This window comes from Parus major, chromosome 10 (assembly GCF_001522545.3).
Source record: "Parus major isolate Abel chromosome 10, Parus_major1.1, whole genome shotgun sequence".
Taxonomy (NCBI): Eukaryota; Metazoa; Chordata; class Aves; order Passeriformes; family Paridae; genus Parus; species Parus major.
The window spans coordinates 13,288,851-13,311,169 of NC_031779.1; the positions used below are offsets into that span (position 1 = coordinate 13,288,851).

Consider the following 22,319-nt stretch of genomic DNA (forward strand, 5'->3'; position numbering starts at 1 on the left):
CACTCATGTCTGTGAATGATTCCTTTTGCAGTAGACAGTTAAGGGGAAAGACAGACTGTGAAGTAGGAACAGGAAGAAATTCTTGTCTGTGCACCAAACCGTGTTTATTTAGGTCTGCTAAAGGTTTCTTTCACCTTTCCTGGGCTCATTAGAGACAGCACACTGAGCACAATGGATTTGATCTGGTGTGAGAAATCCCCCAGTCTCCCAGGATGCCTCCATCAGAGCAGGCACTTCCCTGACAGCTATTACTGCTCCAATTTACTGACCACTGGCTCTGACAGAGCTCCATAAAGTGCACAGCAAATAGTTTATTCCAGGGAAGCAGGGTCCAGCCTGCTCCTTTATCCCTCTCACAGCAGTGGTGAGAGAATAAGGCTGCAGCACACCCAGAGCACAGAGAGCCTGAAGAGGAAAATTAAAGGACACAAACAATTATGAACCTTGACAGGTGAAAATGTTTGCTGTCGCAGGGAGATGCTGAGATGCCAAGTCAATGCCACGCACACCAGACACCAGGGCAAAGAGAGACAAATGCAGGACATGAACTGCAGGGATTTCACAACAGAAGAGATCTCTGGTTCCACAGCTTTTGATCTCTGTACCTTTGCAATGAGACATTTCATCTGGGAGTCAGCTTTATCCAGTGCTGGATTAACTTCTTGTTCCACAGCTTGACCTGTCACCCAGAGTATTACAGAGATGGGCACTCAGAAACCCTCACACAGAAAACACATTAGATTGAGATAGATGTATTTAACATCAGCACTGTGCAATACTTCAGACTGCTCACAGCTTAATTTCAGCTTGATTTCCACAAAACAAAACCGTAACAACTAAGAAAAGCTTGCCTTTTCATCCAGGCTGAACAATACTAATCTTTTCTTTTAATATTGGTGAATACTGCTATATAGAAAGCTTCACTCATATTTGTATCTTTTTCTAGACACATCAGCAAGACAGTCTTTTGGGACACATTTTACTGTGAAAACATTAGCTACAGTAAAAGCTATTGCCTCCCACTTAAATATCTGTCATGCATATCATTTCCTGGGACCAGGACACTGCAGACTTCTGGAACAGGGATAGCTTGTACGCTGTTAAAAAGTCACTGCTGTTCACTATTTAAAGCTTTTAAGAAAAAAAAAAAAATCACCAATTGACGACCCAGAACTTTTCCTGTGTTACACCTGAATAATCCCCAAATCTGATTTTGCTTTGGCAAAGGTACACAGAAATGTGGGTATTTTTATCCACACCTACTCACGCTTTCTGAGGTAAAGTATAGAAAGCATGTAAGGATACTGTGCATTTCTGGTAACCACACAGGAAAACACAGCTAATTTTAAACTACAAACATTTCACTCAAACCCACAAAGGTGGGTCTATCCTAGGAAGCAGTGGAGTATAATTTCCATTGATGTCATGATATGCAGTGAAGCTGCAAGATTTTGGTGCTACCTCGCAGAACTTGATTAGACTTAATATGTACAGACTAATATTAAACTGTCACCCTCAGCTTCCTCCAGAGAAATGTTTTGATAAAGAATAATATTTTTTTTATATTTTTTTTTCTAAACCTGTGAGGAGAAAGAGGGATGTAGGAATAGTTGCCCTCCTGTCTGTATCAGTGAGCCCTCTGCATTCTTCCATTGGTTCCAATATTCCCACTAAAACCAAACCATGGTATTCTCTTGGCTAAGCTCAGAGAAACATGGGAGGAAAGTATTAACTTTCTGAATCAGAATCAATATGCTGCACAAGCATTTTCCATGAATTCTTTTTTCTTAAAGAGAATATGCTAGCGAACACTTTGGTCCCTGTCTCTTCCTTCACCCAGCCTTTTGCAAGCAGCTCCTGCAGTATGACACCTCTGGGTGGGTTTATCAGTTCAGCTGCTTACCTGGTCTGCAAATGGTAACAAATTACATCCAAGCTAGTAAAATTTCACAAACCTGCAATTACACCCAGTGAAGTGAAAATTAACAACAACCTATCAATTGCCTTTTAACAATGACATTCATTCCTGGATGCCATGGAGGTGCTCACCACCATGAGCACCTGAAGAGGTAGAAGACTTTGTTTTCAGCTACTGAGAACACATGGGAGTTTTATAAAGTAAGAGAACTTTTATCTTTTTTAACTTCTTTAAAAATATTTGTCACTAGAGATCTTCCTTCTGTACTGATCAACTACCACACAGTATTGGATAAATAGCATGAATTCCCATTAATATGAAGTCAGGGAAAGGAAAAAGTAACAGAAGGCTACAGAGATCAGAGAAAATGCTCACTGAGTTACTGTGACCAGATGGCTTTTTGTCAGTGTGTGAGGGAAGTCAGGTTTGATGTTTTTCTTCCCATACAATATTTTCATGTAAAGGCCCTTCTAGCTGCAGTTCAAAAGTAAGAGTTTGATTTATATCCCCAAACCATCCACCTATCTAGGCTCCAGCAGCTCTCTCTAATGACACAGCAATGATTTTTTGGATGGCTATCCACAACATGGTGTTTAGCATCCACCTTAATTGTTTCATTTATATGTTCACACTAGAAGTGAGCACAGATAATCCAAAGGAATGTCTCCACATTTTATCCCTCTTTTTAAACTGTTCCTCATAAACATTTAAAACTGTGAACAAGCTTGCAAGAATGGGTTTTGGCATGAGGAACAGGTGGTGCTAATGTTGGGTAAATGTTCCTGCAGGGGAGAGACTAGAAGTCTGCTATAAATTACAGGGGTATTTCTGCAACTAAAAAACTTGATGTTCATTGATGAAGCTGAGAGAGCTCTTTGATAGCAAAGCCATCGGGGAGCTTCAAATCATGTCACTTCACTAAATCTTCTTTCTCCATTTGTCTTGGAAAAACATTCTTGCAAACATATGTGATGCACATAGCACTATCAAGAGAGGATGGCCTAGAGAAATTATGTATTTCTGCTTCATCACAAATTCAAGCTGAATAATCTCCTACTCAGACACTTTTCCAGGTCAAATTCCTCTTGTATTTATAATGGGGAAAACTCTCTTAAATACCCCCCACTGAACATAGGAAGCAAATAAATTAATTTTGAAATTTGGAAAAGCATGTCCTAAATAAGCAGTGGGACCAAAACTTATTTCTGTCCATCAGAAAGTCATAAATCTATGCTCTAAAGGATTCCATGCAGTGAGGAAAGAATTTATAGGAACATACCTGCAGTATGAGGCCCACAATTTCCTAATCATGCTATCAGTGTCATTTTATAATCTGCAATACTTGTTCCCTACTGTGCAGCACTTAGATGATGCCTTTCTTATAAGAGATCCTCTCCGTGGAGGACAGAATCCCATGTCACAGTGCACAGGAAAGTGTTTCCTGCTGATGAGTTTTTCTGGGGCAGTACCATCCCCATGTTCCAGTAAGCAGTTTTGATAGGAAAATGGAAAATCACTGGAAAATAAAGAAGAGGTACTTCTCTTTCACCTTTTTTCTCCACATGGGTGGCTGCAGGGCATGGACCCACCTTTTCAGTAGTTTCTTTGGGAGACAATTACATCAAAATTCCAATTACTCTCCATACACTGCAGCTTTCAAGATGCAAATCTCAGCCATAGGGAGAGTACATTTCTGCAGTTTTAAGCCCAAAACATACACCCACCAACTCAATTCCCACAGCAGAGCCCTCTGGACACGACAGTCACTGACCTTTGTGCCCGGTCTGTGATCTCCTCCTCCAGATCCAGCAGGAGCGCTGCCTGAGCCATCAGCTCCTTGCTGCAGGGCAGGGATTTGAGGTGCAGAATCAGCAAACCAAGGCAAAACTTGCTTCCCATCTCCTCCAGCTCCTGTGTCCCCAGCTGCAGGCCCTGATGGAGAGAGGAACAAGGTTCCATGATTCCAACACGTGGAAGTTTCCCCAAAGAATCATCTGTAAATTAACTAACAGCACATGGTCCACAGAAGCTATCCTAAAATAGCCTCTGTTTTACAGCAGGGCAAACAGAGGCAAATAGTTTAAATGTCTCAAATAAATTTTCAGAAGTCATTGTAAGAATTAGACTTGGACCCCAGGAGAATCTGACTGCAAATCCACTTTTACAAATCATCCAGTTTTTTTCTTTTTCTCTGTAGAGGAGCTGTCTACCTAAGTAATGGAAAAAAATAAAGTCCTGTGATTATAAACATTAGGTAGTGGCAAAGATAGAAAAGGGAACTGGACACGGGGAGAAAAGAGAGGAAGAGATCTTTAACAAGTTATGAATTGTTTTTTAAGAAAATCAATTGCAAAGTAATTGCAAAATAACAAACACCTCTAAGGAATTTCTCAGTCTGTTAAAAGCTGGTGGCACAAACAGGTTTTAGATTATCAACTCCATCTTTTAAGAGAGGAATTCTCCAAGCTGTGGATCCTTGCTGATTGTGAATAGTCTGTGTTTGGTTTTACACCAAGGGCCTGCATCAGAGTAAGTCAGTGTTGTAACTGATGGCTTTTCATGCATCTGGTGAGAGGAGGGCAGGAGACAAACAAAGCTCAGATGTAGCAAAAAGAAACTAAAACTGCAGACTCCCTTATCTTTGGCACTTAGAGACCCCATCACCCATCGGGGCTGGACCATCTGCCTCTGCCAATAACAGTCCTGTGTGTTTTTGCATCAAAAATCATCTCTGCAGCCAAGCTTCTGTGAGATTTCCAGCTCCATTCCCAGGCTGTTTCCTTAGCAACTCTCAGGAGTCCAGAATAAGCCCTGGCCTTAAGCATGGTGTGAGCTCCACATCAGCACAGCCTGCACATCTCTCTCCTCTAGATATTTGTTAGTGAGCAGCTCATGGGTACTGAACACATTATAATTTATATTATAAAATATAATGTGTTCAGTAATCCATGACAGGGGACAGAGCTCTGCCCTTTCCCTATATAAAGTTATATTTGTAAAATGCTTTGGGATACTCGGGTCTGAGCACCTCTGAATAACTGGAAGATTATTTCTGAGCCAAAACCACACAGGTGGATGGAAGGAAGAAGAGATTTCACACATAAATGTCTGCAGCTCTCCTGAGGAGTTGTTTGGTACATTTTTGTAAGAAGACAGAAACTATTGCACAGCAGCACCATAACTTCCTTCCTAGCAGGTCCAGCATATGCAAATATCATCTGGCATTAAAAACTCCCTCTCTGATCACAAGTGCATTTTCCTATGGACAAGATATTGTAATTCAGTTTCTTTCCTGAGGCCCTATGAGCAAAGCAAGAATCCAGAGTTATGATGAACATAATCCAGAACTCAAACATGTTCTGAGCATCTGGACAGGCAAGGACCTGCTCAGAAGAGCACACACAGTCTGAGGAAACAGCCTCAGTGCTAGGCAGGCTCTAGGGCTGCAGGAAAATTGACTTTTGCCCTCTGAACAGTCTCTTAAGGGTTTTTATCACAGTGGGAAAATGTCTTACATCATTTCGACTCTACTCCTATTCACTTCTACACAAGCTTTGTCACACAAAGTTGCAGCAATAATTTATAAGAAAAACAAAAATGGAGGGAAAAGTTTATGGGAACTGAGGGTCATTAACACAAAACAATGTGAATATTCAGTTATGAAAAAACTCAGATGTGAGAATCTCTAAATAGATTCCTAAATGTTTTATTATTTTACTTTAAAAGACTTAAGATATTTTAGTGTGGCAGAGTTACAACCGGCAGGCAGAAGTGGTGACATTTCAGAGAAAAAAGTTGTCATTTCCACAGCAAGACAGTAATTTTCTTAGGGGCAAAAAATACAAAGAACATCTCAAGGCTTTCCCTGGGGTGCATCTCAAGGTCTTGCTTCTAAGATAAAGGCAACATACTAAACAGCTATCAAGGAGATGCAAACAGTGCCTGAGCTGAAACTCAGACTGTGGCTTTATGACTCCCTAGAGCTTTAGTCAGAATATGGAGAGGTCTTAAGAAATTATGAGCAAAAACTAATAATAATATTAACACTGCAACACACCTCAGAAGGCTGAGACAGTAACTGCTCATGCACTGAACCCAGCTGCTGTACAATGGACCCGTATTACTTTGATATTAGACAGCTCAGGAGTAACAGCAAGAAACTCAGCCAGAGGACTGCCTGTTAGCATACTTTATTCACTTCAAACACAGACATTTATTTATTTTAACTCAGGCAATTTTCTCTCTCCTTCCTCCCTCCTCAGTTCTCAGCAGAGGGAGAAGCTGGAGGTGCAGAACAGGACTGCTATTAAACCAAAGCTGGGACAGGGCTGACACGTTGAGCTAATGTAATTGATGGCATCTGCCAGCAATGCCAGGACCTGGTGTAGTGCTTAATAATCAGTCCTGCATTACTGAAAGGGAAGCCTGACCTCCAGGCATTCCCATGTGGCGCAGCCAGCTGCAAAAATTTTGAGATTGTGCTTATAACTCTATGAAAATATCCTGTAAGAAACAAAGAAAGAAGAAAGGCAGAAGCGATGCACTCAGCTTTGGTTGAGAAGCTGGTAGGAAGCACAGCTCCATGGCAGGGAAGCTGTCTGGGTGTTACCAAGTGACAATACATGGTCTGTTTGTCACAGCTGTGCAGGAGGAAGCTGCTCTGCCTGCCAGCACCTCCCCTGCAGTGTCCTGCCAGCCTGCATTCTCAGTGACCCCATCTTCTCTGGCACAAGGCTTTACAGCTCTGTCCCCTCCTCTGTCACATCGCTGTGGAGCATGGTGCAGTGTCCCACACCAAAAGGAAGGAGGAAGCAGCACCCCTGCACCAGAAAGCTTCAGACAAGCTCATCAGTCTTAATTAGTCCAGCCTCAGAAACATGCTAACTAAACCTACTTTAATGATCAGCTCAAGGCTCCACACAGGTTTTGCTCTCCATTACATCAAAGTACAAGTCTGGACCAGCATTAGCTTCATGCACCACATTCCACTGCACAATGCAAATCGGTCCTTTGGGCCCTGTCATGAAATAATCTTCTGCAGACATCATGTAAAGGGGTAACAGGTTAATTGTTTCCTGGCTATTATAGAGAGTAATGGAGCTGAAAAACTTTTCTTAAACCCTTTTCACATTTTCATACTGCAACAGACAGAATGGGAAGAGGTGATGCTTAATAACAGTCCAAGTTTGAGATATATTTATTTTCCACTGTAATACAAAACAGGGGAACAGGAATAAAAGACTTATCATTTGGCCTCAACACTGTCAATACAAATTCTCCTAAACAAAATTAATCAAATTGTATTGGAGAAACAGTTCATTCATGCTCGGCACTGGTGCATCAAATGAATATCCACAACTAAATATTTCCAATATCTCTCAGCTTGCCCTGAAAATACTTCCCAGGCTAAATGACAATGTAATGGAAAAACTTTATTATTCATTACTTATGTGCTTTAAATACTCCAGGAGGCAAAGACAGCGATAGTTTTGTAACACAGATATTGTTGAAGGAGGTGGAAAGACTCCAGAAGTTAAATTAGAGATTTCTCCACAAGGGTAATGAGAATTACAGTAAAATCAGAGCTGGGAGATACTAATAAATACAAATAGACAGAAAATTTCAGAGGGATCAATTTTTTCCTAAAGGAGATTTTTGACACAGAGCACGGCCACATCAATGACCTGAAGCTTCTCCTGCTTTAGGTCACTGTTCAGTCCTTGGGGCTACAGCTTTTCCCTGCAAACCCACTTCCAGTCAACACACACACCCACACTTACAGATCCTCCCTGCATCTCAACAGCTCTACACATGCACAATGGCTATGCCCTAAGGCCGGGTATAAATAAATTGACAGTCTGGTTTCTCACTAATTCCATCAGTGAGCTCTCCCTCAGAATACTAATCAAAACCATTTGGAAGCTCTAGAGGACAAATTTAGGGAGCTGAATGAAACATTTGCTGCTTGGTGTCTGCAGCCTTAATTTTAGCTTGGGCCAGCCCTGAAGGTTACTGCACTTTCAACCCCTGTGAATGAAAATACACAGACACCTGCTGGGGAACTGGCTATTTGGACAACTGGGACAGCAGGGAATAATCCAGGTTTTCTCATTCCCAAAGATCCCTCAGCAGCAGGAATGGCATGCAAAACAGACGAAGTGAAGGGGATGGGAACTGGGGCCAAAACATTTTAAGAGGTTTAAGCAAATGGAAAAGGCTGAAGATGCAAGGAAAAGAAAAGCAGGCTAGCAGAAATTTCTAGAAAGAAAGATGAGAGGGACTGGAGTCAGAACCAGGAGATAAAAGGATGGGAGAGATAAAAGGATGGGAAAGAAGGAAGGGTTGTTGAGGTCAATGGATGCTGATACAGAGAAATTATAACAAGAAGAAAGCTAATGGCAACCTTGACCACCTTGGCACCCTTGGGGAAGTGTGCCTTGCTCTGCACATCTGTCCTCATTACATCTGGTGCTCTGCCCACATGGTGAGGAGAAAAGGCCTGACTTGCTTTGAATCTCCTCACAAAACTTCTGCTGAGCTCAGCTGGTGTTTTGGCTGAGCAAACTTGAACAGCACAGAAGTAATTATTGTTTTAATCATTCAAATGGGCTCTTTCATTATTAAAAGTTATGTATGTTATAGGCAACACTGTTCAGGGAACAGACTGAAAGGGAGGATGAAATACCTTCTCCTTCCAGTCTGCTGGAGAAAGTCCTGAACAAACTGCTCATTGAAGAACTGGGGATTTAACAAACAAAAACTTGCTACCAATTTCTCTAGAAAAACCAGTTGTTTAGGTTATGAATTGTCCAGTTGTGTTGTGAGGAAAGGCTTTTTCCTTCTTTCCACTGACTAGCTATTTGTCTGACATTTCCATTTCCACACCTTTCCCCTTTCCTTTGCTGTATTTCCATAGCTGTTTCCTCCATGCTTTTCTCCTTCCTGAACTTCTCCTTCTCTGTTCCTTCCTTAGCATCTTTTCTCCTTTCCTTAATCATTTCCCACAAATGACACAGTACATGTCAAGTTCATCATGTGTCAGAAGAGCCAAATTCTATCAGTGTTGCACCTAAACTCTGTGTTTTCTTGGCCACTCTACCCCAACACTGTTACCTTTATGCCAACAATTTGCTAACTACACAGGATGGCATGTGGATTTAACTTCCACCTCCTCAAAGACTGCACACACACTGAGGTAGTAGTTGGACAGGCAATAGCACAATAACATTTTTTGGTTTGGGCTCTTTTTGTGTGTGTTTTTGTTGTTTGGTTTTGTATTTTTTTTTGTTATTGTTTGTTTTGTTTTCTGGTTTTTTTTGTTCAGTTTGATTTTTGGATTTTGTCTGTTTTTTATTTGGGCCATAATTGTGATGGGTGGTCATGTTGGAAACCAAAAGAGAATGACAAATGAGGGTATTTTCCACCGATGCAGACAAACCATGTAGAAAGATGCTATTCTTTACAGAGTTCTTGCTTTCCAATAAAATTGAGCAGTACATTGGTTTTCTGTCCCATTCATTTCCTTGTGACATGCTGGGGACCTATTTTAGGCCCTGGATGAACCTGGACTAAGCTTATCCCTCTCTGCAGACACTGAACAGCATTTCTCCTTGTCCCACAATGTCATTTCAAACAGCACTGAAGAGGCTGAGTGAAGGCCAGGCCAGAACTGCTCACTTTAGTGGAATCTGCAGTGTTTCCCAGCAACAGGATCAGGAGTGCCTCAGGTTCCTATCTGAGGACTGCAGAGAGTTTTGGGGAGGAGAAGCCTGCCTGTACCATCCAGTGAAGACATGACAGTCCAGAGAGCAATCTTTTCACAGCAGACCTAACCAATGCCATGGGTGACACCATTATTTTAAATAATAATAATAAAAAAAAAAAAAACAAAAAAACCCAAAAACAAACAAAAAACCCCAACAAAATAAAGAAAACAAAAATTTAAAAAAACATCAAACACCCCAACATGCTAATTCTAAAGAAAAAAAAAGAATACTGCTCCAGGATACTTAAGCTGCCAAGAAACAGAACTAGGGAGTGTTCAAGGAATTCTGAGGCAGTGCAAGGAAATAAATCAATTACCAGTTATTGGAGGCTATCAAGTGCTTTGTTCAAGAAAGCACCTTTCTTCCCCATGCTCCCAGTATTTCCAACAGGCTAACTGGTATCTGATGGTGCCTTAAAACCAATCAGTAGTCTCATCATTACCTCCTCTCACACATGTTCCTTTCCCTGCAATCTGAACTCTGTGGAACGTGGAACAAGTCACAGACAGGTTATAGCATGAGGTATCTGGAGATTAGGTGTGAGGTGGGGTTGTAAGTATGTCTCAGAATCTGTGTCAAATGAATTAGCTTCTAAAAGCAGTTTGGGAAAGCAAGAAGCTGAAATTTTTCAAATCCTAAATTGGCAGCCTAATCCCTGGATGACTTTTCTTCCCCTCTTCTTCCACTTAAAAGTTTGCCTCCATAAATAATTCTGATGAACAGAAAAGCAAGCAGACTCTTGGCCCACCCCAGCCCTTTCATCAGCTATGAATTTACCCAGTTTGGCCATATTTCATTATGGGTGTAAAATAATTTTCTAAACACGGCTGGTGATCATCACATGCGTTGGCAAAAATGATTTATTACACTTATCTTGGCTAATGTAAACCTAGATGCTTCTCAAAGTGTCAAACCCACTTTAAAAACTCTCAGTAAGGTATTTATCTTCATAATGCCATTCACAGTGGGGATCCCCAGGTTAACTGTGTGTTATACAAATAATCAGCTGTTGCATCTTAACTTCATGGAATGGTGACACACATTTTTTATTACATTACACAACACTTTGTTATTTTTTCCGCATTTTTCAAGCATTTAAATTGACAAGTACATTCTATTGTTCCCACCAGATAAGAAATATTTATTGACCAAAACGACAGAGTAAGGTTAGTGTGCTTCAACTCCCCATCCAAAATGAGACACCAGGATCATGGAACCTTTCACTTTTGCACCAGCACAGGGACAGAGGCACCAGAACAGATTTAGTGACAGCCAAGACAGCACGACTCAGAGAACAGCCCAGCTGCTCCAGCACGATACCCCACATTGTCTCCATCCCTCTGCTGCCACACTAGATCACCATGGAGCCTACAAACCACTGAGACTGTGTTTTAGCCTGGCAGCAATGTCAGGCAGAGAACTCAGGTGGGTTCTGCTCCCTGCTGTGCTGCCTCCAAGCATCCCCAGCACTGCAGAGCCTCCCCCAGCCCGGCGCTCGCTGTTTCTGCCACACGCTGCTGTGCTCCCTGCACTGCTGAGCTTTACTCCTTCCCTTTATAACTCAGCAGCTCCAGCATCCCCAATGCTTTCCCCGGATTGAAGCTGCCTTCCAGGCCACTAAACACTTTCATCTCTTCCCTCCAGCCCATGTATATCACTGCTTTGTCTCTTACAAAGGAATGACCCATAACACACACAGTACTCCACAGGAGGTGTTACCACTCATGTCTACAGGGATATTAGAACATCTTCCAAGGCTCCCTGTTTCTTCACACACACAGGCATCTTACTCACTTTTTTTCTTTATTGCTGCTGCTGCTGCACATGGCACAGACATCTTTATCAAGCTGTCTTTGTAATAGCTACTTATGTTTTCCTGAATGGTTAGAGCTAATTCAGAGCCCAGCCATGTGTCTGAATGCTTTAAACTATTCCTTCAAACACGCTGCACCCTGCCACTGCCTATGTTTCATCTTCCATTCTAGTACCCACAATCTTTCAGCCCTTCTTCCCACGGTATAATTTGCATCAGCTGCTAGCAGCAGATCTTATTATCTTATTATCTCCTTGCCTTCCAGTCATTCAAATTATAAATACTGACCAGCACCCATTCACAGAGTGGTAACTGGATTCAACTTACATTTCTTTCCATCCCAGTGTTGCCTTTTCCTACCCACTTTTCCCATGCTTTTAACTTGGTTTTGACTGCACAGAGACCCTTTTAGTTCTCATTCCATAACTGGCAAAATTTGATTTTTTTTTTTTTCTTTTTGTGGAAGCCTCTTCTTTCACCAGCCATTGCTCATCAGGGAATGCCCACTGATACCATTCTGCATGAAAATTAGCCTAGATTCACCCTTGAAAGCCATGAATGAAACTTTATATACTAATTTCTCATTTTTCCTCTAGCTCCTGTATTTAAAAAAAATAAAGATCATATTATCAATGCCCTATCAATTCTATTAATATTCTCAGTCATTGCATTTCCTTCTGCCGGTGTTAGTCCAGGTCCTGTGGCTGTGTTATTGGTGGTTCTCTCATGACATCAAGTTTTTAAACATAAAGTATCATAATTATGATTATTTACCTTATTGAACCTGGTTTAGACAGTCAACTGCTGAGTCTGCAGGCCAGTTTTAAAGATTCCTTTTTAGTAGTTCAATATCTTAATTTCCTTACAACTCCTACAGGAAAAAAAACCCTGGGCTTCACCTAATTCTGTGAGTTACAACCTTAATCAAATACTGAGAGCAGACAATGTGCAAGCACTGATTTGTGTACAAAGCAGCCAGCATGGTCCCACAGCATCCTGCTCTGTTCCCATCCTGGCTGCCTACAAGCTCTGCCAGGGAACCAGTGGCTCCAGAATGCATCCAAATCTCAGCCTACACAAATTCTTATTATTCCAGTCCTTGGAGTCCCTTATTATTTTCCAAATCACACCTTGAAGCATAGAAGCTTATTTCTTTCTTCCAGGTCTGTCTGCTTTCCAGAAAATCCTTCATATCCTTCTGCCAATGGCCTCAGAGCAGAGCTTCCACCTGGGGGTGGCTTTTCTGGGCACATCAGATGGCACACAGCAGCTTCCATGGTGGAATAATTGCATGCAAATGTCCAGAAGAGATTATCCTAAGGCCTTCTGTGTGTCTCCTTAAAAACTTACTTTAAATAGGCCTTCACACAGACCTTCACAGGTGTGAGGTAGGGACACAGACCAATCCACAGCTCTGCACCTTCCTCTCACGTTTCAGTTTTCATTACTGTAACCTTTCATGCCTTCTATATCCATCCCCTTATTCTGATACATGTCAAGAGCTACCTGAGACTTTTTACCTAAATTATAAATGGCTCCCCCAGGCTAATTTCTTTTTTGCATATCACAAATTCTCTTTGGTCACCTTCAGCAAACACCATCAAAGCCAGCCTTCCCACCTATCCCTCCCTACAACCTCAGCATCAGTGACAGGAAGCAACTATGATTCTACAATTTATTGTATTAGCACTTCTAAAACAACAAAGGAGGCATTTGATTTTCCAAGCCAAAGGCACATGGGAAAGCACAAAAAGCATCTCTGCCCCGCTCAGATCAGAGGAAAGAGACACAGCAGAGGAGAGGGCTTCCCCCAGCCTGGTGCCTGCTCCCTTTGAAGAGGGAGGATGGAAGTACAAGCAAGGAGCTTGCTGGCTGTTCTCTTACAGGTGTCAGTGTAATCATTCTGACACAGGACCCTTCTTGCTGCTTGTCACATTTAACAGAGAAATAGACAATAACAGGGAAAATATGACCCTTTTTTTTCTTTCTTTCTTTTGAATAGTCTATACTAGTCACCTGGAGAATGGCTGATAACACTGAGGGTAATTCAGGCAAAAATACTGCAGGACCCTCTTTGATGTCTGCTCTGATTTAATACAGGTTCACAAAATGAACATGTAATACAATAACACCATAGAAAGTTGCAGAATCCATAAGAAAGCTGTGTCAGAGGGAGATTTCACCAGACAGTCCAAGGGCAAGTTACTAATCATTTCATTCAGCAGCTGGGTTGGGAAGGACATCCTGCAATGAGCCCAGGGATGTGATATCCACAGTCAGAAATCAAAGATCAAGAAGGTCCTTTCAGGTGAACCAAGTGCCATTAGCCACTAACAAGGGTCTGCAGGCCTTCAGAGCCCAAAGGCTCATTTCATCACAGCCCACATGTCCAGTGGCACAAAGGAAACTGAGAGCCACTAAGACACAGATGCTGGATATTTATACCTTACATTTTACTGGAAGAAATTATTACTAAAAGGAAAGCAAAAATGAGTATCAAAACAAAGCTTCTGCTTTATTACAGGAGATAGGAACTTGTGGTGCTTATCCACGAGGAGCTGATGTGGAGCATGAAGATATTTTACACATCTGGATCTATTTGCCAAGGAGAACATCAGTCAGAACTGGCAGCTGGATAAAAACTTTTGCAAACCACCTGTCAGTATTTCCCCTTCTCTAATACTACCAGCACAGGGTCAGTTTAATTCCTGCACACTCTACGTTTTAGGAGAGACAGAGACAAAGAAAATCTTTGAAGACTGTGAAGAACAGACTGAAGAAAGGGAGACAGGTTCAGAGCCACAGAGCTATGGTGAGGAAAGGCAGCTTTCTCAAGTGGGGTAATTGATGTGACCCTCACATAAGCACACAGTGCCCCTTGTTCTGACATGGACATGTCCACATTTACTTTTTCAGAGATGGAGAAAGCAAATGAAAAATGTTTCACCTCGAGAGAGCATCAGGTGAGAAGCACAGAAGACTTGTAAAAACAAAGTACAAGCTTCTGAGTCCTTGAAAATCCACTGGCCGTTCACAGCAGAGCAGACAAACCTTATCAGCAGAGGAGACGCTGACTCCAGATCACAGGCTCTCAGGATTTTTCATCTTGCAGATGTGCTACCTGAGAAAATTTGCATAAGAACATGCTGCCTTTTCTTAGAAGTCCTTTTATGATTTCTACTGAAAATGATAATCCTCTGTTTGTGACATTGCAATCATTTCTGCTACAATCAAGTGTTGTGTCCAAAAGGAGGATTACTGCTTCCATTTGGACTTCCAGAGGAACTGAGGAGCCAGTTCTCAGGAAAATAACCTTGGTAATAGAGAACAAAGAAGACAAAGATCTAAAAACAACACTATATATGATCAGAACTGCCTCTTCCAAGAGGCATCTGAAGCCCTTTAAGTTCACAAAAACTGATATTCCTACAGATGAGGAGATTGAGACAATGGAGATAAAAAAAGCGTCAAGGCATTCCTCTTTACTGTGCTATTCCAACATTCACTCAGATTTTTCCTTTGACAAGCTATTAATGTTTTAAAACTAAACATCACAGAGACATATAGAAAACCCAGAGCAGTTTTCAACTCCATCCTTTCAGCAGCGTCCTGTGGGGAGGAGCATCACTGCACGTGGTGCTGAATGTCAAACAACTCTCTTCAACCTGTGCCTCTGGCAGCTGCTCAGAAATCCACAGAACAAACAGTTAAGAAAAGGGGAAAGAAAAAAAAGCCTTTGTTTTCATGCCTTTTTCTTCCCAAGAACATAATTTAGCACGACTTTGCACAGAACAATTTGCATGGGATTACCCACCATGCACTGCATTATGGTAATACATTTCAACCTCTGATGCATATTAGACTGACAGTGCTAAGACTCTGTTAAAGCAAAAATAAATGATACAGGATAAATGATGATGTAAGACAGGACAGTAAACATTCCACACTTGTGTAATCTGCCAAAATTCAGTCTAAAACTGGCCTAAGAAAGAGAACAAGACTATTGTGCACTCTGAACAGCTTTAGGGAATGTTCCCAACTCAAGCAGAAAACAATACCTGACTGAGACATGGATGTAATCACAAAGGAATGGAAAGTACAACAAACCAGAACTAAGAGCTGAACAGAAGACAAGGAGAGATTTTCTTCATTTCTTTGATTTCCCAGTGGGAAGCACTGGGGGGAATATTCCTTCTTGCCCATCCAAGGATGGCTCGCTTCACCACACACGTTCACTCACTCTGCCTTCTGCTCCTCTCCAAGCCCTGCTGCATCTTCTGATGCTGGTAGCGATCCCTAATAGATCCTGGGCAGACTCTGTGTTCAAAAACAGCTGTCCCAAAATGCTGAGCCTCGGGGCTATGTGGTCATAGAACCCAAACTACTGACAGCTCCTTCCTGCACTCACAGATTGTGACTCAGCCCTTCAGCTGGGGAACAAACACTTCCTCCTAATGTTTTCCAGAATTGGTCTTGCACTTCCCATAGGAAATAGCCACAGGAAAATAGGATAAAATATTAACTCTCCCCCTTCAATCAATTCCACACAGTTTTCCTAGTAATTGAAGCAATCAGCTATCACTCCTCAGAACCTGAACTAAGTGATAAGTCTCTTTTGGTATGCCATGAAGAGCCATTTAACTGGCCAGGGGACTTTTCTGCAAAGCCCTCAGACAAACAGGAGCAAAAGGTAACAAGGAGGGAACAAGTGATAGAGCTGGTCAAGGGGAAGGTATATGCTAAAAAGCAGGATTTTTCCATCAAGGTCTTTTCATTAGTTCTCTCAAAGCTAAGTCACAAAAAAAAATGAACAAAATAAGGGTTGAGGCCAAATTATATTTGCTGAAGAGGAGTTATAGAGATTAGTGTATTAATTAATTGAGACAACGATGTCAGCAAGGGCCTGACCTTTATTCCTGCCCTAGTAACAGCTTTGTCCCTGGTGACTTTCAGCCTGCATGCTAAAGCCGTTTAGATACATCCCTCAATTAATCTCAGGATACCCTCTGGGAGGTAGGAGAGCAGCACTGCAAGCTGCAAGCAGGGATGTTGAATCAGAGGAGGAGTAACCTAGTCAAAGGCACCTCGTCAAGGGCACTGGCAGAGCTAGGGAGAGAGCCCACAATTCTCTTTACCTCTCACACTTCACCTCTCATGGATAGGAGCAAAGCTGTTTGAAGGTATTAATCTGGAATTCTGCCATATTTTATTAAAAAAAAAAATAAAATAAAATCAGAGACTAAGAAGAAATAAAGATTAGGTTTCAAAAAGCCCTCCACTGTAAAACCACAGTAAAGAATCTGGTTTAAAAAGAACTTGTATCATTTATGTTCTGTAATTAAAAGGCAGCAGTACATGAAACTTGAACAAAATGACAGATACTACTGAGGCCAGGACAGCAGGAAGGTCTTCAGTCACATCCTGCTTCTCCCCTTTGCTCTGAGACCAAGTCCTTCCCTCAGGTAGATGAACTCCCCGTCCCCTGAGCCACTGTGACAAAGGATCTCCAGAGTCCACAGGTGAAGCTGGATAGCAGGATACGAGGTAGGATGAAGAGCTGGTGCTGTCCCACACACCAGGGATGGACAGGGGTGCAATCTGGATAGGCTCAAGAAGACAATGAGCAATCACAGTTTTTCAGAGGCAGTCAGGGGACCAAAAAGCCACATGAGTTGAGGAGAGAGTGGTGATGCTCAAGGATGTTTGTAACACTGGAAGGTGCCTGCTGCTATCAGAACAGATGTTATTACAGTGACTGGGAGCCTGAATTTGTTTTGCCTCCCAAGCAAAAGCAGCAGACACATCAGCCCATTGATCGTGCCCACAGGCTTCATCAGTCCAGACTCCCGTCAGACTGAGTTCCTGGCTTCCCTTGGGAACCCTCCTTGTCACTGCAGACCCACCAGAGATTCCTAGGCTGATCCAGTCACCACCACTGGACCTGATCTTGATTCACTGGTTTGCATTCCTGGCTTGACCTGGTTCTGCTTCATCACCACGGACCTGCTTAGTGACCTGGGCTCTGGGTTGAATCTGCCCATCCTTCACAGGCCTGCTCACCCTGCTCAGCTGCAGGCTTGGCTGGCAAGGAGAGATATCTGGAATTAACTTGATTTCTCCCATTGCTAGGACTGCACTTAACTCTTCTCAGTGCAGGCTCCAAATTCTCACCACTACAGATGAGCAATATTGCCAAAGCTGTAACTTGGACAAGAAAAACTCTTCCCTCAACATGTCTGTCCATCCCTAGCTGAGCTGAACCTGCCTGTCCTTTCCACTTCAGCTCTACAGTCCTTCACATTCAGTCCTGATGCTGAAGAAAGCTCAGGCAAGATCTCTGCTGTGGATGGAGCCCAGACTGGCACATACCCAGCTTTGTTCCACGCTCCTCCATTTAAAGGTTACAACATCCCAAACCACAGCCCAACTTCACTGCATTGCATTGCACTCACTTACCTGGCACCTTCTTGTCCATAAGGAGCCAACACCTGTCACCTCTCCACTGTCAGATTTGAATTTGGTCAAAAAAAATTTCCAGTAGAAATAAGCCTTTAACTTTAGGCACCGAATTAATTTTCATTAAAGCCTGCAGGGTTACCTCATGTTAGAACCCAGATACAAAAATGGATTTAGTTTTCTTTTCCCTAGCTATTGTTGGCAAACATTAGTAATAGTGAGAGAAGCTATTTTGGGACTTTTATTGGCAAGTCTTATGTTCAGGCACTAAAGGAAATAATTGGCTGACAGTGGGAAAAAAGCGCTAGACATGGCTTTCAAGAAAATACCACTTCTGCCAAGCTCTTTACACACAACTTCTCTGGGGAAAAACCCCAACACCAAACCCCAAAACAACAGAAAACCAAAAGACTTTTTTAACTGCTACTAATAGAGGACATATCAGTGGGGATGAAGGAGAGAGAAGGGCACACATGAAAAGTTCTGTCTCAGACTGACAACCACCAATGTTCAAGGACACATTTCTGAGACACAGGTACCACAATTAAAATAACATGTTTGCCATGTACAGACACAGCAGTGCACATTTGCATACTTGGAGGTGTGAGAGAAAGTGTTTTGAGCTAGTTCACTCATTTATGTGCCCACATTCAGTCACAGTCTTCAGCAAAGTTTGCACTCACAAACATTTCCTGCACACAAACACTCCACCAGTACAAACACTCACCTCCTGTGAGTCAGGAAAGTACAGGCAGGAGCTAATAGAAGTACACAGATTCATATCTATTTCTCTTGTAAATTGTGCTCACAGTCTTCACTCATTTATTAACACTGTGCTAACAATTTCTAGTGATTAGTGTTAAAAAGGGAAAGCACGATCATGCAGATCTCAGTCCTTCACAAGTGAATTAATTACACTCAGCAATACCTGTCACCCCTAATACATACAAAGGAGTAAAACAGACTTGTTTTTTTATTTCCCAGGCATTTGCTTCAGTGTAACTATGATTTATTCATCAATGACCTAAGAAACAATACAATAAAATTCACTAAATGGAAACATAAAAATTAAGCCCTTTCCCACAAAGCCATGCTGAGCAGTACAATCACTCAGACTCTTTCAGACTCCTAATGAAAATCAAAAATGATTGGCAAACGATTTAGGAAAAATATAACCTGTTCTTTTTCACTTCTTTGTCTGGGTGTGGAGACAGTACATTTGTCAGCAATGGATGATGCATCTGATATCATGCATAATCATAAACTTGTGCTGTCTGGTGCCACTAAGCTTGCTGTGCATCCAAAACCCAATTAGGATTACATGCAATCAGTGAAGGTAAAGACTTTATTCAGTCCCCAAGTGTTCTTGTACTAGGTTTGCAAGAGCTGTGGGCACAGCTATTCACAGGGACTAAGCACCCACTCACAGACAAATTAGCTCATTACATGGGTTACACCTGGAATTATTCTCTCCATGTACCCTACTACCGATTTTCCCTTCAAGTGGAAAGAAAATTCTCTACAATCCCTATATAGAGAGGCTGAGTTCTGTATATATAACAAATAATTTTGTGCTGTTGTACAAAAAATGTGCCATGGGCAATGGAATTAAAAATTCTTAAGGCTTTATTTTTTTCTTTTTCTTTTTTTTTTCTTTTCCTTCTAAATTCAAGAACATATACATAAATGAGATGAATTTTGAGATTATGCCAAGGCTCAATAATATTGACAGAGAAATATAGGTAAAACATTTCTGGTTGTCTTGGGAGCATTCTGGCTGTCTTAAAGGAGAAGGCCTTCAATTACTGACTCTGCCTTTTTGGAAGCTCTTTAAGGTGTAGATTCTGGGTGAGGAGTTATGAGAGCTCACATTTAATTCAGTTTATCATAGCTGTACACTCTCAAATGAAATCAGTGGAACTGACTGGAAAGAGAGGATATTTAATGAAGCACCTTGGGGCTTGAAATATCTGTTATTCAGTCTTCATGAAATAAGCCTCTCTTCAGAATTTTACATTCCCTTATTTCAACCAGTCAGGATCTCCAGCAAAGCCAGCCTGACCTTAAATGCCATCTGGACTGTAGTTATGTATTCCAAACACACCGAGAAGAGCCACATGCTTCTCATTCTTGGGCTATATGAGCAGATAATAAGCCAAATCTCTACCACAATAATTTGATCCCTCTTCAGGCTGTCCCTCTTTTAAGAACTTTTTCACATGGATTCATAAATCTATCCAAGCATTTTCTTCCTCAGAGAACGTAGCAAAAATGCTTAAAAAAAAAATAAACATGAGAAATCCTGATAAGAGCTCTCTTTTCTAACAATGGACTCACAAAAGGTCCCATCCACACTCCACCAGTCAACATCACATTCATTACAGCAAGGTATAGCCTTGTAATTAGGAACAAGGGCATGAACCAGCACCATTTACACATCTGTGGGATGCTGAGCACCTCTGCATCAGCAGACCTTCAGTTGGGTCTGACTCCACATCTCCATCTCCCATCTGAAATGGTCTTGCTGTGCCCTGTATTCCCTGCCACTAAATCTATCCACACAATTTTAAATCCTACAATGTTTGTGCTGAGAAAGAAGAAGACATGTTATTTCATGTTAAGAAGACATGAAAGTTCCTTTCCACCTTTTAATAAACATCGCATGAGCAGTAAGGAGGAAACATTACAAGGGATAAGCTGTTCTCCCTTGCCCTGCAAGCAGCAGGTAACAGCTCAAAGCAGCAGATGTGACAGGCACTGCCCGTGCTGGTTTGCTTTCCACCACCCCTCACGTTATTGAACGTGTTATTGAACAGGATTGTTCAGTGTGAGGGCACTGCCCCACCCTTCTGCTCCCATCCTGGGTGAGGAAGGGATGGGACAGGACCTCACAAGGCATTCATCTCCTTTGCTGTGCTGTGGGCTCCACAGGCAAGCAAGAAGTGCACAAATGGCAGTGTTGTGAGCATGCTGTCCTTCAGAGGCTCTGCTGCAGTCCTGTGCACTGCACACCTCCACTCCAATTAGTTACAAATGGAAGGGAACTGAGAGACAGAATTCCCCCCAGCTTTGCATTTATTAAAAGGTCAGCAAGGAAATGTGTTTTTTTTTCCTGTGAACAGAGATATCAGAAGCTAATGAAATCTGAACTCAGTCACTGCTGTGTGCATTTTCTCTTCAGTCTTTAGAACTGAGCTTCCTTTCCCTTTCACAGGCTACTACAGACTCCCATATGTGCTATGGCAGGAAAGATGTAACAGGAAGGCTGGGGTTATTCACCTCTGCCTTCTTCCCACCCTACCTGCAGGTGTGACAGTGTCACCTGGCAGCAGAATGACACAGAGCTCATCATTATTTTAGTTACACCTTTCCTGGTAGGGACCCACAAGGAACATCTGTGTGCATTCCACATACCCATACAAGGTACATGCACTCATGTAGTAGAATTATAAAATAATTTAGGTTGGGGAAGAGCTCCAAGATCAAGTTCCATCTTTGTGTTAGACTCGGGCAATGCTGCTATCAATTACCTGTGTTTCATGTTCTGCCTATAAGCAGAGATAAATGTACACTCACACACACACAACCTTGTGCACACCTTCTTCCAAGCACAATCTCTCCTTTGCACACAGCCAGAATAAGCAAATCCAGGGGCAAGTCATAATCATGTACATCCTGTCACTCACCTGTGCTAAAACCCCTACAAACCTGCATGCTCTGTCCCCAAGCACACAGCCTTCCCGACCCCCTTCTCTAGGAATGCAAGAGATCTGGGAATCAATAACCATTTACAGACCTTCAATCCACCACTGTCAAGTTTGTTCTCCCCTGTTTGCAGTGACAGACAAGCAGAGTAAAGATGCAGGCCATCAGTATGCAGAGCAGGAGAGGTGGGCACTGTGTCAGCATAAAAAGCAGGAAGACACAGCTAAATCCAGTTGAGGTTGTTCTTGCCTCCTGCAAGCAACTGAGCAGAGCTGCCCCTGTCCCAGAAATCTCCTGCTTTATTCCCAGGACATCAATGCAGAACAGAACAGGGCAATAACCACAGGCCATTTTCCAGAAATAACATAACTGTACATCGGAAAATTCAGACAGAATCCCATTCACCTGTTTCCAAAGCCTGAGCAATGACCTTACCCACATAAAATGTGCTACATGTTCAATATAATACAAAAATGACTTGATGCCATATCCTACAGAGGAGACAGTGTGAAACTAAGCACACTTCAGGAACAGCAGAACCTTTAGAACTCTCAGGATGCTTTGCTGATGTCTTAAAAAGAATGAACATGCAAATGCAGTGCACCTCAAAGCAGTCAATACCAGTGGATTTCAACCAACTTTGCAGCATCCAGAATAACCA

General features: G+C 42.1%; 1 protein-coding gene across 1 annotated transcript in view; it reads right to left on the reverse strand.

Moving 5' to 3' along the window:
• AGBL1 (ATP/GTP binding protein like 1) overlaps positions 1–22,319 on the reverse strand; it is a 223,800-nt gene that overhangs the window by 81,570 nt on the left and 119,911 nt on the right. The window contains exon 18 of the mRNA XM_033517031.1: positions 3,690–3,850. Coding sequence (XP_033372922.1) covers positions 3,690–3,850 — 161 coding nt within the window. The remainder of the gene's footprint in view (positions 1–3,689; positions 3,851–22,319) is intronic.